Genomic DNA, 17,341 nt, shown 5'->3' with positions numbered 1-17,341 from the left:
TTAGGACATACGTTTTAGCTTCAATTGGAAATTTTTCATGAGTCTATTTTAAAACTTGTATATAGTCCAATTAAAAAAAAAAACCCCTCTGTTGAAACTCTGTTGAATCATTTCCTGAGATCCATACAGAAGTAACTGCTGTAAGAACTTCTCGCGTGTCTTGTTCTTAAGCTTGTGTAGTTACTTCCTCATAACACCTGTACCACCATTTTGTTGTTACATGGAAAACTGGGAAACCTTGTGTAGAAACTGAGTAAAAGCTGATTATAAATCTGATGGGTTTTGGCTATCCAGTGCACTCTGAAGCATTTAGTGCTGATGTTTCTTCCCTTTGAATACTATGGGATTGCTCTCTGTCATTTCTGTATTTGGGAGAACCACTGCCTTTTAAACTCTTGCCAAATCCAACAGAGACCTGTTTACTGCATTCCCTAGCTGATCCATCCTCCTGTTATCAAAGTGAATGTATTGGGTTTGCATGGCAAGGTTTTGGGAGCAGGGGGGCTACAGGGGTGGCTTCTGTGAGAAGCTGCTAGAAACTTCCCCTGTGTCTGACAGAGCCAATGCCAGCTGGCTCCAAGTTGTACCCACTGCTGGCCAAGGCTGAGCCCGTCAGCAACAGTCATAGCGCCTCAGGGATAACATATTTAAGAAGGGGGAGAAAAAAACTGCACGATTGCAGCTGGAGAGAGGAGTGAGAATATGTGAGAGGAACGACTCTGCAGACACCAACGTCAGTGCAGAAGGAGGGGGAGGAAGTCTTCCAGGTGCTGGAGCAGAGATTCCGCTGCAGCCCATAGTGAAGCCCATGGTGAGTCAGGCTGTCCCCCTGCAGGCCATGGAGGTCCATGGTGGAGCAGATATCCACCTGCAGCCCGGGGAGGACCCCACGCCAGAGCAGGTGGATGTGCCCAAAGGACCCCATGGAGAACCTGCGCTGGAGCAGGCTCCTGACAGGACCTGTGGACCCATGGGGGATCCACGCTGGAGCAGTTCATGAAGAATTGCAGCTTGTGGGAAGGACCCACGTTGGAGAAGTTCGTGGAGGACCGTCTCCCATGGGAGGGACCCCACACTGGAGGAGGGGAAGAGTGTGAGGAGTCCTCTCCTGAGGAGGAAGGAGCGGCAGCGTGCCCCTGTCCAGCTGAGGGAGGAGAGTGATAGAGCAGCTTTGGTGGGTACCTGGTATTCAGCCAGGGTCAATGGCACCACAGTTAACAAACAATCTCTTGCTATTAGCTGAGAGACAACAATGCTGCCACGAGTGATACCAATAGCCAATTGCTTCTCGTACCAATATCTCACCATATCTGATGGCCACAAGTTATATATTGTATGTCTTACAGACGTAAAGGAAGAGGGAGGACTAGCAGCATTTCACAGTCAGAAAGTAACTTTTCTCAGGGGTCTTATTCCAAAGCAGTATGAGGTCATGGCATGGACTTGGATGGCAGCCATGATCTGGCACCTTGAGCCACCCTGTGACTCCACATTAACCACATCTGCTATTATGAAGGACAGCTGTAACTAGTTGGAGCTCTGGGGAGAACGTGTGGCTTAACAGGTTTTCTGGTTTTTTTTTTTTTAGTAGAGAGACAGCTCTTCTCCTAAGCTGCTCCAAAGGGTATGGCAGTGACACTCAGTTTCTTGTTCTCACTTTATCACCTGTGTTGTATGAAGTAGGTACTACCCACACAACTTCTGCCTGATGTTTTTTTTTTACCCAATGCTGCCAGCTTTCGGAGCCATTCCATACTTCTGACCCCTATTCCAGCACATCGCAAAAGTTGCATTGTGAATCTGTTTTTATCTTAGCAAGCTTGTAATGTCCATTCTCTTCCCAGTCATTGCCACATTGTACAAAGTTTGTCTCTCTTATGTGGGGCATGCATATGTGTTTGCACATGTGTAAGTTATGCAACTGTTGCTTTATTATGCTGTAACTGACAAGTTATGTTTTGAAGTTTGTGCATCTGTGTGCACATCTACCATTCAGGATGAAGAATGCTTGTTTATGCAGTTTGGGTTTCCTTTCATTTTAAGAGATTTGAAAATAGAGACGTCAGTGCAGTTAATTCAGTTAAATGTCCACATGGAGTTTGATGAAACATGTCAATGATGATGGATGGACGTCTTTAATACTGTATACAGAAATAATGCATCACTTACCAATATAAAAAGTTTGAGGAGACTCTGACTTTCAGGTAGTTCTGTATGTAGCTTACAACTTCTCACTGAAAAGTGTGACTATACACGGCTCAGTTGCTTTGTTCACTTTGCAGCACCTCAGTTGCACACTGAATGAGGGAGAATGTTCCTATGGAAAGTACTAGGACATTCTTGTGTGAAAAAATGAATAGTGCAAAATAATACAAGAAGTAGCAGGAACACATGAGAATAAATGTGTGCAATTGCAGTATCTGCATAATTAAACATATTGGGGGCAGGAGGAGGCGGAAAGGGTGTTCTTGCTATAAATACAGTTGACGTTTTTCTGTTAAGTTTTATTTTCTGCCAAGGTTTTATATACTGGAAAATACTTGAGGAAAAATAAATTGAGAATTGGATGTGCCAAAAAAGAGAAAAATGGGAAATTTTAAAGAATGTGAATGTCATATTGTATGTTTGTTGGCTACTGTCTATCAGCATGAGTAGTGGTTGTGAAGTATTTTGCTATAAGGAAAAAATGTGGTTATTCCATATGGATTGGCATGTATATGCTTAAACCCTTTCTATAAATATTTGAATTAAAGGACACCAGATGTTGCACAGAAGCTGCTGCTGCTTTCTGAACTTCATGGTATATTCTTTCAAAACCCACAGGAAGTAGCTGAGGGAAAAAGTGTATTAATTAAGTTCAGAAATAGATTTTCCAGCTATAGAAAAATCTCCAAAGAAAATAGTGTTTGATCTTCGGAAATGTGAGCTTGCTGTCCCAGGAATCTGGTCGCAGCATGCAGCACTGTCACATGGGGATCAAAATTCAGATTTCAAGTTCTCAGAGCTAGGCTAACCTGAAAGTAAGCCAGTCTTTGGCCCTTGGAAATGGACCCATCTTTTGACCTGTCTTCTCTGGCCAGTGTTCATACTTCTGTAGACAGTCTACAGAGAAAACGTTTTTCCAGCTTTTCTTGACCTGAAGAAATAACGTTGTAATAGCAGAGACTTGAGGAGAAAGGAAAGTACTAGAATTCCCAGATGCTCTGCACTTCAAACAGGAAATATGAGTGGACATATGCAGAGTATATTTTGTAAGCTCTAGAACTACAGCAAAAGAAATACACATGGGATTTGCTTTGCACTGGTTGCAGAACAAGATTTACATTTCGCAAACCAATTAAATGTTTCTGCATTTAGAAGTACTGGCTCTGCTGTGGCTGTAGTGTCCTCTTCTCTGTTTCCTTCAGACCAAAGCACTGAAAGTGACTCCTCTGCACTATTTGTTGGCACGAAGTGTCCATCTATCTTTGTGCAATGAATACATAACTCTTTATACTAAGTGGCATAGTTCTGCTGGAAGAAAATGTACATACAAACAAGTAAGATTCCCCATGGAGCACTCTTATGTCAAGCAAATCAGATACTTTTAACATGCCTTGCTGATGTGTTAGGTAGTGTTTGTGTTGTGATTTGACCCCAGCCAGCGACTAAGCACCCAGCAACTACTCACTCACCCCACTCCCACAGGGTAGGGATAGCATCAGAAGAGCAAAAGTGAGAAAAACTGGTGGCTTGAGATAAAGACAGTTCAATAAGTGAAGCAAAGTTGAGTGTGCAAGCAAAGGAGAATAAGGAATTTATTCACTACTTCCCATTGGCAGGCAGATGTTTAGCCACATCCCAGAAAGCAGGGTTTCATTTCACATAACAGTTACTTGAGAAGACAAATGCCATAACCACAAATATCCACCCTTCCTTTTCCTTCCTTTGAGCTTTTATTACTGACCCCAACTTGATATGGAATGGAATATCATTTTGGTCAATTTGGATCAGCTGTCCCAGGTGTGTTTCCTTCCCAACCTCTTGCCCACCTCCTTTCTGCTTTTTGGGAGGGCAGAGTGAGAAACAGAGAAGGCCTTGATGCTGTGCAAGGACTACTCAGCAATAACTAAAACATTGGTGTGTTGCCAACTCTAAAATGTTTTAGTCACAAATCCAAAGCACAGCAGCATCTTGGCTGCTATGAAGAAAGGTAACCATCCCAGGGCAGAGCCAGTATGTTCTCCACCCCTTATTCCCTACCATTTACATGTCTGTGACTTGGGCTCCATCTGTTGTGGTGCTTACTTAGGACAGGAGAGGCAGCATGTCACGTTGACTTGTTGGGCACCAAAACCAGCTCAGGTTTGGGTCACAGGGCGCTTGCCTGGTTCTTTACGAGGCTCATCATCTGTTGGTTTGGGTGGCTTCTGCTGTAGCGCTTCCTGCAGCATATAGCTCAAATCACAGGTAGCAACAATTTGAACATATACCTATTACAGTACCACTAAAAGGAAGGGAGGAAGGTGTGGCTTTTCTCCTCCCTCCCAAAGAATTCCACTGCAGGCTTTAAGAAATCTTCCTGCTAAATTTGTGTTTTACAAGCCTGTTACAGCCCTTTCCCTCCCTTCAAAAAAAAGAAGACAAAGCTGACTTTGGAAAAGTCTTAGATACCTCTCATTTTGTTCTTCAAGCAGAGTGATGACAAGAACCTGAAAATGAGATAGCTTTTACAATGTGTCATACCTGTGACTTCTAATATTTAAAAGAGGAAGTCAGAAATGGAAGCAATTCCTACTTTTCTCTTTTTTCTTCAAATTAAAGCATGAAGATCATACTTGTTCTTTGAATCACTCTGCCGAGCTCCAATATTCTACCACATCAAATTCAAGGTTGTTTGTCTTTAAGATCAGGTTAGACCTTGCCTGTCAACCACATTTGATGTATATTCCTTAAATACCTGCTATGTCATTTTGCCTACTTCTATGGCATCCATACTGCACTTCTTGCAAGCTGCTGTGTTCCTTCATGCAGAATGCCTTGTACCAATATGGTGTTCTTTTTTCAGGGGGTTCATGAATTTGCTTTGCACATGTAAGACATAGTGAATGTAAAAACAGCATGTTAGCTCTGAAAGGTGTATCTGGTATGCTTAAAAAAAAAAATCGTGTTATCCCTATTCGTACCTGAGAAATAGCAGATTTACATATCTGTTACGTTTCTGTCAATGTTTGGGCAGTCAGATTTTTCCTTATTTAGAATTACAGAAATACAAGAAAATTAAGAAATGTTCAAATATTATTGACGTAAGCTTTTCCTCTTGTTCCATTAATAATCCAGAATGGCATTAGTATGCATTGTAGCGTAACTGATACAGACCCGTGTAAGTATCCACCATTCTATTGACTTCATGCCTTTGAATTTATTTTGTAATAGCCAAATTGTACTGCAGCTGAGAGAGCCATTGCAAGACTTGCAACACACCCCATCTTGAAACCCAGATTTGTTGAACTTAAAGGTATGAAATATTGTATTAACTTGTTTATGACTTCAGTAGCTTATTGGTGTGTTACCTTCTTCCTGTATATTCCTGACATGAACAACCAGTATAAAAAGAAAAGTAAAAAACCAAAAAGCTCCTGCAATTACCTTAACTAGCTGCAGTGAAACAAGTGTCACAAGCTTGTAGTCATTTATATTGGTTGAAATGGGCTTATACATGACAGTATGCTATATGACATTTAAGATATAGGTTGTAGGGCAAACAGGGTTCATAGTGGGAACTCTAAAAATTCAGTGGATAAGATGGAGTATCTCTAAATAATAGGACTAAACTGGCAGTGAGCACAATAGCATGCAGATACAAAGGTAGAAGGAGCATTACATCTGAGTTTGCAAAGGCAGCTAAAAGGTTTTGCAAATTACTCCCTTAAACTTCCCTGGAAACTGTCCCCAGAATCCTTAGAGAATCTTTCCTCGTTCTTTAGGTTACCTCCTTTTCTATTTAAACTCAAATTTTCCAACTAAAATTGATGTTTAAAAGGGTCAAGTCTTAGTAATAACGTCACAAAGTTACTTTGTTAATAACAGAGCATGTCAAATACCCATTTAATTATGTCTGAGCAATATACTATTTGTTTGCAGTTTTTACACACAAAATAGTGCCGTAAATGAACATGATTATCAGCTGCAGATTATTTGCTGAAAGAGAAGTTCACAGTTAAACGCAAGTTTAACAGTGTATTCAATTGCAAATAATTTCAAGTTCTTTTCCTCACTTTTGTTGATGCTGTACTCTAAGGTATTTCTTGCCCCGTGTGTTCAGTAAATGATTGATAGACATTCAAAATATGCTTACTCAATACAACATATTAAACTTGCAAAAATGTTTTATTATATTAAAATAACGTATGTAAACTCGTGTAGCTGCAACAAAAGATTTTTCTTCTGTCCCTTGTATAGCTGCTGTAAAAGCTTTTAAGGATGCAAGAAAGAACCCAGACGAAGCCACTCCTTCGAAAAAGGCTAAGTCAGAACAGCCTAAATCAGTGCAACATTTCAGTAGCAATTTGGGTGACCAAGCTCTTAAACTAGCTCAAAACCAGCAAGGACGTGAACACAAAACAGAAATGAGTGTCAAAATAGAAACTGACAGGGTGGCTGAAGAACTGTGTGAGAATGAATCTGAGCAGAAAACTGTGGAAATGGAGAGAGCGTATCTTCCAGAAGAATCTTCATTTCAGACAGTAGAAATACAAGCAGTCACTCAGAATAAAACAGGAAAGAAACTTGGCTATCAAAAAAGGAAAGAAAATATGAGCATGAACAAATTAAATGCAACAAAAGAAATAATGAATGATGATAGTGGCAAGGAACATCCTAATGAAGAGGAGTACTTTGATGATAGTACTGAAGAGAGGTTTTATAACCAGTCATCAGATTCTGACAGTGACAGCAATGATGATTTCTTCATTGGCAAAGTAAAAAGAAAGAAAAAGATAGCAGCAGTTACCCATCTTTCTTCAGCAAAAGAAAAGGATAGACTTCGGAAAAACATAGTGAAGAAAGAAAAGAATACCACGCCTGGGTCAGCACAAGATTTGATCATGGAAGAAGGAAAGCCACATGCCAAAGCAAGCAAGCTAGAATCAATGTTCTGCAGTTCTTTGTCTACCTCTAATCAGAAATCTCAAAACAGAAGAAGGTAAACCTTTTCCCCTTGTTAAGTTCTCCATTCCCCCTGTCCTTCCCCGTAATGGAAATTGTTGTGATTTTTAGTAGCCCTCTCCTCCCAAACAAGGAGAATTTCAGCCCATTGCAGCTTAGAACATTTTCACATAAACTACTCTGCAGTTTTCTTGTGCTTTCTTGACACTTAGGTATTTTTCATATTCACATTAGCACTGACATATACATAGGATTCCTAACTAGACCTGCATCCAGATTAAATCACTAGTGAATACTTCTATTTTTACTTCTTTGTTAACAAAGAGGAAACAATGTATAAGGGTTTTGCACATTATGCTTGAAAAGTCATTGCACGAGTGTTTTGGTGATAACAATTCTTTATTCGTGGGTGTTTGTCATCTTGCAAGTGTTTTGAAAAATCCTAAATTATCTGTTTATTTTTAGAAATACCAAAGACCAGCCTCTCAAAAATGGAAGAACAGGTATGTACTACTTAAGCTGGTAAAGTTATGAGAGTAAAAACATCTTGAGATTTTGTTGCCTCTGCAATCTAATCATGATAGGCTTGTTTTTGTTCATTTCCATTTTATGGCACATATTTTAACATTTGTTGTTAAAATGGTCAAATTGTTGAGATTTCATTTTAATCTATGGATATTGTTTGCTATCTCCTATTTTTGAATATTAGAAATACTTAAAGTAGGGCTTACACAGGAAAGTGCTTTTCTGTCTGTCTTCATGTTGAGCAGTTAGTGTTACCTGTGCACAGATAAAGGTGTCAGATTATGATATTTAACAAGTAGTTTATCTCGTGAGTAATTCATTCCTTCAATAGCTCCTTCAATATTTTATTCCATTTATAGTATATGGTTCCATTTTTGAATTCATTGGATCAAGGATATAATTTGTGTCATATTGAGTTACATTGTGTAATATTTCATTGGTTCATTGTGAAGAAAAAACTTCAGACTTTGCTGAATATTTGTCTACACAAATTCTGAATGTGGTCAGTAATAATAAATCTTAACTATCTGCAGTCTACCGAGTGACAATTTACTGGGCTGCAAAATGGGGAAATCTTGCTGTGAACATTCAGATGAATGTGTTCACCATGGCTCATTAAAAACTTCTTGAAAATATCTTCAATCCCAAGGTAGTTTTAGCATATTTTTATGAAGGTTCATGATGTAATTAATGTTTTATTTTGTACTTCTTGCACAGCTCTTGTTAAAAAGGAACCACAGCTCAAGAAGCAACCATTTGCAAAAGCTGCAGGTATTAAATGCGACAATAAGAGAGCGTGTTTGGAGCAGCCTCTTCATCCATCATGGGAAGCAAGCAAGAGACGCAGGGAACAAATGTCTCAAATTACAGCATTCCAAGGGAAAAAGATTAAATTTGATGACTAGACTATATGTAAACGGAGATTTTAAAAAAATATTCTGGCAGATTTGCATCCCATGGTATTTTCTTATGAAGTAACAGCTGCTGTTTGAACTTTTTTGTTATACTCTCCTTATCCTTTGCAGCCTGTAAAATAGCAACTGCTAGAATTTACCGTCTGTTAATAATGAAGTTTGCTTCACTTATTCAGTGTGCTGTCTGTTGATTAATGCATGGTCATATGGTGTTGGTTCATAAATCCTATTATGTAGTGCCACCATTTATGAAATGCACCCTAACATGAATTAATGTTTTTTAGGAACATCATTTGTGCCCTGTAGGAATAGTACAGGTTCTTTGGAGCTTTTTTTTTTTGTGTAAAAATATAGTTTATATGAGGACTTGAATGTCAAAAGAGAGGGGAAAATAGAAAATACTTAGGTGATAATCCTAGGACTATATTATCAAATACATCCCAACTGAGAAAATGTAAGAGATTTTTAAACTTGAACAGACTTCACAAATTTATGAATGTATCAGGTAGCTGGAAAAGATCATCAGTAGTATGCATGATACAAAAATTTCTGGAGAGCAATAAAATATTGGCCTGCTAAACTGTGATCTCTGTCCTTTGATTATACTGACAATTTTAAGAACTGAAAGACTGTCTTCAATGCTATTGTCCTGGTGGATATATCTGGGTGCTCCAACAAGTCTGCCTAGCACTTCCTGAAAGAATGCTGAAAAACTGAAGGGTCTTTGTACACGAAGAAACATCTGACTTTTAAGTGCCATTCTGAGTTTGGGAGTTCATTTGATGGGGATATGAGCTAAAATCTTCATTGTATTTTTCTTCAGGGGCTTTTCCTACTGCTTAATTGAAGCAAGTTCTGAACTTTAATTAATCTTTAGCAGTGTTGTTTATTTAAATATAGTTATCTTTCATAATCTTGTATCTTTCATAATCAAATTAATTCAGAAACTTGGTAAATGACTGCAATGTGTATAAGATAATACACTGTACAATTCATGTAGCATTTTGCAATGTCTCAGAATAGCCCTGCATCAGACCACAGGTCCATCTAGCCTAATACTTTCAACAGTATTAAAAAAGGGATGCTTTAAACATAGGGATAGAGGAAGCACACAGTGATACCTCATCCAACTTGCAACTTGTTGAGCTTCCAGTTTTATAGCTCAGGAACAAGCTTATTGTGTTTAATAATCCTCAACAGATTTCTGCAGATCTGTCTGCTCTTAAATCCATGTAAACTTGTGGAATCTGCAATCCCTTAAGGTGTAGAAGTCCTTCCTACGTATTACACTCTTATGAAAAACAATCTTTTTCTATGTCTCGGCAAAGAAGGCCAACAGCCTCTTGGGCTGCATTAGTGTTGCCAGCAGGACGAGGGAGGTGCTGCCCTGTACTCAGCACTGGTGAGGCCGCATCTGAAGTGCTGGGTCTGGTTCTGGGTTCCTTAGTACACAAGGGACAAGCATAGACTAGAATGAGTCCAGCAAAGGGTGACCAAGATGATTAAGGACTTGAAGTATATGACACACATAGAGACTGAGGGAGCTGGGGCTGTTCGGGGGAAGAGAAGGCTCAGGGGGATCTTGTTGCGTGGGGGAGTGTAAAGAAAATCGAGCCAGGCTCTTCTCAGTGCTAGCAGCTGGCAGGACAAGAGGCAGTGAGCACTAATTGAAATACAAGAAATCCTGCTTAAACAAGAAGAACCTTTTCCACTGTGAGGGTGACGGAGCACTGGCACAGGTGCCCAGAAAGATTGTGGAGTCTCCATCCTTGGACATACTCAGAACCTGACTGGACACAGTCCTGGGTAACCGTCTCGACGTGACCCTGCTTGGACAGTGGGTTTGAACTAACTGATACCCAGAGGCTCTTCCTACATCATCTACTCCTTGTGATTTTGTATGCTTAGGACAGAGTCAAGCAATGACTCCCCAACCATCAGCAGCTCCACAGGGGAGTTAGTGGATGTGTCTAAAACATGTAGTCACTGTGTAATACCTCAGTGTATTCCACTTGGGATGACATTAGAGTCAAATGGCAGGAGAAAGTTTAAGGTTTTTTAAAGTAGTGTTACTCTGTTGCTGGTATGGCCACCTCTCTCTCCCCCCTGCAGACTTTGTATCTTGATATTTAGCCCAGCACCATAGCCCAGCAATTTCTGCCCATTCTCCCATCCCGTATTAAGTTCTTGAAGGCTAAATGTTCTGGTTGGTCCATTTTGTATTATTATCTAGGCGTGTCTTTGCCCCACTTGGTTAGGCTTTCTTTTCTGCATCCTACACAACTGTCAGTATATGTGGTATTATCTTCCTGAATGGCATTGCCACTCAGAGGAATTAGAAATTCAAGTAACCTTCCATTTCCCAGTGTATTTTTTTGTTATTTTCACTGTACCATATGGAACAACATTTAAGGCCAGATACATCAAAATACAACATGGCAACATGTTTACTGTGGTTTTGTAGGGAAAAGTCCTGTTTTGTAGAAAAAGCCATGCATTTACCTGCTATATACAAACTCTCTTAAGTTTTCCAGATGCAAATGCTAATCCTTAATGATTTAAATAAGTAAGTAAATAAATCCTAGCTGAATGCTACGCCAAACAAATGTTTGGTATATGACTTCTCTGGTTCCAATAAAAGGCAAGAAAAATTTATTTTGGTAGATGTCATCAGCTATAATGCAGTTTTTCATGGACAGCTTATCTTTCTTCTACCACATGAGCACCATATTTGAAGAATTGATTCACATTAAAGACCAGAAAGTTAAAGATTGCAAATAGTTGGGGGGGTGGGGGGGTGGGGGGGGAGAAGACTCATTAAGTAGCTTATGTTCTGAAGTGCTTTTTTGTATGTGCTTAGAAATCCAGGAGCATTGGTTTATCTTGGCATTTGAGGAATTTTCTTACTCCATTCTTACAGCTGTAATTTGTGGCCATAGAATTCTTCCTGAAGGAAGCCTGACTTATCAAAACATCTCTTTTTTTGTCTTCAGAAACACTTCTTCTGAGCTCTTCAAAGAAAAGGAAAAAAAAAAAAAAACCATACACTGAACATGAATAAGAGAAGAGACATCGATTGCTGGCATTGCTTCATGTTTTAATGGTTTACTACTACTTTTAGCTGGTACTTAGTGACTCACCTGGTTCACAGCCTTAATGCACTATATAAATGAGTAGTGGTGGTTGAGACTTGATAATATTTTTTATGTGCAACTAGGCAATAAACGATAAACCCAGTGAACTTGCCTGGAGGCTGTTGATAAAGTTCAGAACATTTTCTCCTCATAACAACATAACATTTTCAGTATATACATGATTTTAACGTAACTTGTATCTGTAATACTGTTTAGACAAAGACCTCTCACAAACTACTACCAATTTATTTTTATAGTGATACGGAAAGTTATTTCATTCTGTGATGGTAAGATTTAAAAAGCTTTGAGAACCGGAAAGTTACTTCATTCTGTGATGATTAGATTTAAAAAATTTTGAGAACCATGCTTTCCCGTTCAGTACCATGCCACAGAGGAAGTGTTCTCAGTCAGGGTGCATACTGTAAGATACTACTAGACTGCTTCAGGTGCACATTTTTTTCACTTCAGACATACTGACAAAACTATCTGAGATTTTTTCAGTATCTTTAAAGAGAGTCAATATTAGTTTAAATGTGATTTTTTTATAAGAAAGACAGGCATACTATTGATAGCACCAATTTGAAGATTTCGAAACAGGCATAAATATTTCATCAGTTTTTATGGTCTGATTAGGTCAGGAGAAACAGGGCTTGAATGAAAATTCAGTTACAGCAGTACTTTCTTAACCGAAAGTGTTGGGCTGCTTTCTAACTGTAGACTGGTGACAGATCATTTTGCAATACTAGCTAGGTGTTCTAATGTGGAAATGAGATAGTAGAATAGCAGGTAGAAGATACTTGGAAACTAGGAGATGCTTTATTTTCAATAAATGTGAATATACTTTCTGCAGTAATTGTATGCATTTTTTGACTGCATTTTTGTATTTCCATGGATTCTGATCCACACCAAGTTTTGTGCTCTAGGGTTAGCCCTTGCAGGAATTCTCAATTTGAAGCACTTAGCTCTAACATGTAGTAATATAGGAATAATTTTGTTAAGTAAATTATGTAAACATAATCACAACATTGTTTATATCTGAAATAATTCTGCATTTATTTTATGAATTTTAAAAGGTATTACATTGTTCTTGTCTCCATCTACTCAAAGCGAAGAGTGCCATTAGTTGATATTTAAGTGTTTGACAACCTCTTACTGGAGTGAAACTACAGTTTTTAACCATGCTCTTCTGTATTGATCCCTCAGTGCAGGGACAAGAGATGCTTCACAATTCAGGCTATTTCATCAGTTTAGCATACAGATTGAAGAGGCAGCAGGACGCTGGTTGGTACTCAGAGAATGTAAATAACAAAGGATAAAATGTTTTTGGAGTAACTGAGTGTTAAATGTGTTAGTCAATTTTCTAGAGTATGTAGACTTTCTACCATGGACTGCTCAAATGTTCTTTCCATGAAAGTAAAGGTTTTGGAGCAGAAATTCTGAAAATGGTTTCTAAGTTCCTGTTCCTACCAAGATAGCTGATATAAGGAAATCTTATATCCAGATGAACCGTACACCATCCTGTTACGCCTTCACGTGTCAAGCCTTAGTGTAGTGTGAGAGGTAATTTATCATGCCTTGCAACTTCTTTCTTGTTTCTAACGTGTCATTTTTTCTGAGACCATGTCAGTGTGACATGCATTTTCATATAGATATAACAACTTTAATTGAAGCTTTCTCTTCAAGAGATGGATCTGGCCTATGCATTAAGTATACTACTTCAACAAATAGAACGCTTGAAACATTTTATTCAAGTCATTTTCACATAAACTTGCAACCATAATATGGGCATGTAACACAAGAATATGAAAGTGCAATGAAGAATACAAAGCTAGTGCCTGAATATTATAAATTAGAGCTCCTCAGATAAAGATGCAAAGTTACTGAAATTAAGATTCTTGGAAGAAAAGTGAAGGAAATAATGAAAAACCTTCAAAAAAGTTGGAAAAACAAGTGGCATTTCACTGTATCTGTAGCATTTAGTTGCATAATAAAAACCTCCCAATAACATACTCTGGTTTTAATTCAAGTTAAAATCTTTCAGCACCTTTTAGGATTTGGAGAAAATGAAAATGCCATATCGGCATAAATGTGAGACACAGGATAAACCACCTTTCAATGTCTCCTTTATGAAACTCACCCTGCTGGTTTTGAATGAGTACACTGCAAACAATGCATGAATGACTATAGGAAGGTATGTTTGGTGTTTGCACTCATTCGACACTGCATAGTAAACTTTGGAGCAGAGAGAAAATTAATAGACTCTTACTAACACAAAAAACATCATCTACACAATATGTTGGTTCCATTGGTGACCAATCTGTCATTTTTGTTACACTTTTGTCTAGAAATATGCAAGTATCAAATGTATTTCAGGATTAAAAAAAATACATAACAAACCCCTCCTGTAATGAGCCTGACATACAATATGTTCCTTATGTGCAATTTTTATCTAAAGATCTGAAATGTGGGAGGGAATTGCTTCACACACATTTTTACGATCTGGCTTTTCAAAGGAAATTTGAGACTCCAAGACAGCAAATTTGCACTAGAATTCTTACAAAATTTAAATCTGATTTTGCTCCCACTGAGACCAATGGCAAGCTGCCTTTCAAAGATGATGGGAATAAGCCAAGTGTCTGGTAAAAAGGATTCCAAAATATAATTTGCTGTATAAAATAAGCTTTTATCAAAACAGTTTTTATAAATGTTTTTCAACAAAAATGCACGTAATCCCATAAATATATATTCCAGTATGAAAAAAGTAAGTTAAGGTGTCTCGGTCAAAACTGCAGAGCCAAAATACTGAAAATACTGGTTGGCACTCCCCTATTTAGAACGACTTCTATGCATGCTATATAATAAATTCTTCTACTGTGTTGTGATTTACTGTAGTTAAACAGGGGAAGTTAAAGTCACATTCCTTCATTTTTTTTAATCCTAAAATCCCTTGTTTTTCTAAATAGACTGTTCATGTTATCTTAGGTAATTTTTGTGCTATTGTACATCACTGTCATGTTGCTTAACACACATTTCAAAACAAATACAATATTTTGCTACGGAAAAAAAAGCTACATTTTTGTAGCTATAATATCCCCAATATTCAAAGTTATGGCGTTCAACACCTTTCCGAACCAGACCATTCCCACTGAAAGGACTAAGTCCAGTATTAGAACTTGCTCCACCTACACAGATGCTCAAGGTCCTCTGGCTCCTTGCTGACTTCAGCGGAGTTCTGCAAGTAGTTTGGGTACAGACATGTGAGCAGGTTACTGCCTTGTAAGCCGAGGGATCAACTCAATTTCTGTGGCTGCTCTGTGTCCAGTTAGTGCTCTCTTATCCCGCATTCAGCACCAGGCACAATGAGGTACAAGCACACAACCTCTTACCAGGAAACAGCCCGTGCCCACAGCCTAGCTTCCATTACAGTAGCTTTTGTGTCCATTGCCCAAGTTGCTATCAAGACTTTCACCCCAATTTTGACCTAAGTCTATAGGAAGGTGAATGCACTTGCATCCCTTAACACCTCTTAATCTTAAAAAACTCTTTGGGCTGAGATTTCAGAAGCCTAGACTTTAAACAGACCCTCATTTTTGCAGGCATATGTAATAAATGGCTTTCTAGTAAATCTAGTTTCCAAATTTTGCTTCTGTTCGTTGCCCATACTGGTGACTGATTGCTAAAATGGATCTCTCAGCAAACAAAAAGGGACCCACAGGTATAAATGGTATTCATTCTGCACCCACTCCCAATGTTGGGTAGTAATCACTGGGTTGCTGGTTCTTAGATTCCTTTTAAGTTTACATACTAGTTGTGCAAATTTTTAACCAAGTTATGATTAAGGTGGAAATACTTTATAATCATGAAATAAACTTAAATATATGTAGTAAAGAACAAGTTGATCCTTAAAGGTTATTATGATAATTCATAAAGCTTCCAAATTAAATCCATAGAGTTCTATGGCATAAAATACTTCCAAATACTGCCTGAATTATTCTCAACAGTGACAATAAAACCTGTCCGTACTCCTCAGATCTTTCATTTTTTAAGGATACTGAATAACACATGTATTTTTCAATTTTTTTTTAAAGAAATTGAGCTTTCCGTGTTTCATTAGGTGTTTTGAACTGCTGTTTAAACTTAACAAATACCAATCAATATTTCTAGGTCCCTTTGTTTCAAAAGTAGATCCTTCATTTTAAATGATCAGAAATCTTCTGAAAAAAACGCCAGATCCCCTTGTGATATGTTATTTCACAGTTTAAAAACAAAATCACAGCTACTGTAGCTTACAGCAGGGTGCACTGCAAAAGCAAAATAATTTGGGGATGGGAGGAGGAGTGGTGTACCCAGCACCAGTTAAGCAGTTCAGCAAAAACTTTAATTTGGGCTGGAAGTTTTTCCCCTTAACAATGTTGTATTTGATTCCTGAACAGCCTAAAGTAGGATGTTAAATACACTGACTTTTGTTCTCCCTCTATATATAGTATATTTTCAACTTCATTGTTTGAATACTGAGATACACATTTTAAAGTCAAATACAGTACTTAAGGGGGAAGCAGGTAGTAGGCTTTTTCACGACAAAAATACTTTGTTAGAGATTCTGACCTACTTCTGTTTGTGGTGCCACCTGAGTTAATTGCCTGTATTATTTTGATGGTTAACCTGTTCAAGTAGGATGTTTTTCACAGATGACCACATCAGGGACTCTTCGTCATCTCCAAGAGCCCTTTTCTTGACAGGTATTTATTTTTATCCACATTAAGTTTGCAGAAGTCTTTTAAAAGCCCCACCTTGAAAAATCTCTTAAACGTAGAAAGGTGGATAAGTTCTTTAATTCATTTCCACAGATGAAAGGTTTCTTTCAAAACCCCATCTGTTTTTTACTTAAGAAAATGGAAAAACATCTAGTGTATTAAAAATGTAAACATAACTTTTCTTGCAGGGGTATAACTGATATATATATATATATGTATTTCTCTGCTATATGTTAATATTCCTTGAAAACTGAACATACTTTTCTCATTCATATCAATGTGTCCTAGCAAGTTTTATTTTAATGGTACTGTAGCATTATTCTTAAGCTGGTTTTCATTCTGGTATTTTCTGAGATAGCTGACATTAGTACTTTCTATTGCATTTTATTTTACATAAATTTTTGCTACCTTTTAAAATATGTTCAACTCATTCAACAGTAATATTCCCACTGAAGTCTTATTAACACCTAAACTCCAAATTTTCAGGAGTTAAGAAATGCTCATGTTTTTATGAATGAGTTAGATTTTCACAATTTAAAGTATCTGTGCATGAATCACCAGTTCCACACATTTCAATAGTAATAAAAGTAATGCCAATTTAAATGCTTAAAATCCAGTTACAGATTTGGTTGAGAAGCAGCTGAAGTGCTTCAAAAACACATAAGGTGTGTGGGTGTATGTGTGTATGTTCTGTAGGTTTGTTTCTATAGTGTTTACATCCTATTGAAGTTTATATAATGATACTTCAGTTCAAAACATTTGGCACCGTCTCATCCATTTTCTTGCATCTTTCTCAGTATCTGTCGAAAGAAAAGAAAAAATGTTATGCAGATGACCAAGAGGTACAAAAAGAGTATCTGCTAAATAC

The 17,341-nt window shown here is 37.9% G+C and overlaps 1 protein-coding gene across 1 annotated transcript in view; it reads left to right on the top strand.

Annotated features, from left to right (window-relative positions):
• Window positions 1-9,126, top strand: part of SRFBP1 (serum response factor binding protein 1) — an 82,352-nt gene extending 73,226 nt beyond the window's left edge. Inside the window, exons 5-8 of the mRNA XM_075726656.1 lie at window positions 5,416-5,497; window positions 6,442-7,183; window positions 7,612-7,649; window positions 8,389-9,126. Of these exons, the coding sequence (XP_075582771.1) occupies window positions 5,416-5,497; window positions 6,442-7,183; window positions 7,612-7,649; window positions 8,389-8,576 (1,050 nt within the window). The 3' untranslated portion in view covers window positions 8,577-9,126. The remainder of the gene's footprint in view (window positions 1-5,415; window positions 5,498-6,441; window positions 7,184-7,611; window positions 7,650-8,388) is intronic.
• The last annotated feature ends 8,215 nt before the right edge of the window (window positions 9,127-17,341 follow it).

Source organism: Pelecanus crispus, chromosome Z (genome assembly GCF_030463565.1).
Source record: "Pelecanus crispus isolate bPelCri1 chromosome Z, bPelCri1.pri, whole genome shotgun sequence".
NCBI classification, from domain to species: domain Eukaryota; kingdom Metazoa; phylum Chordata; class Aves; order Pelecaniformes; family Pelecanidae; genus Pelecanus; species Pelecanus crispus.
Note: the sequence above shows the minus strand (reverse complement) of the source record. Positions and strands in the feature narration are given on the sequence as shown.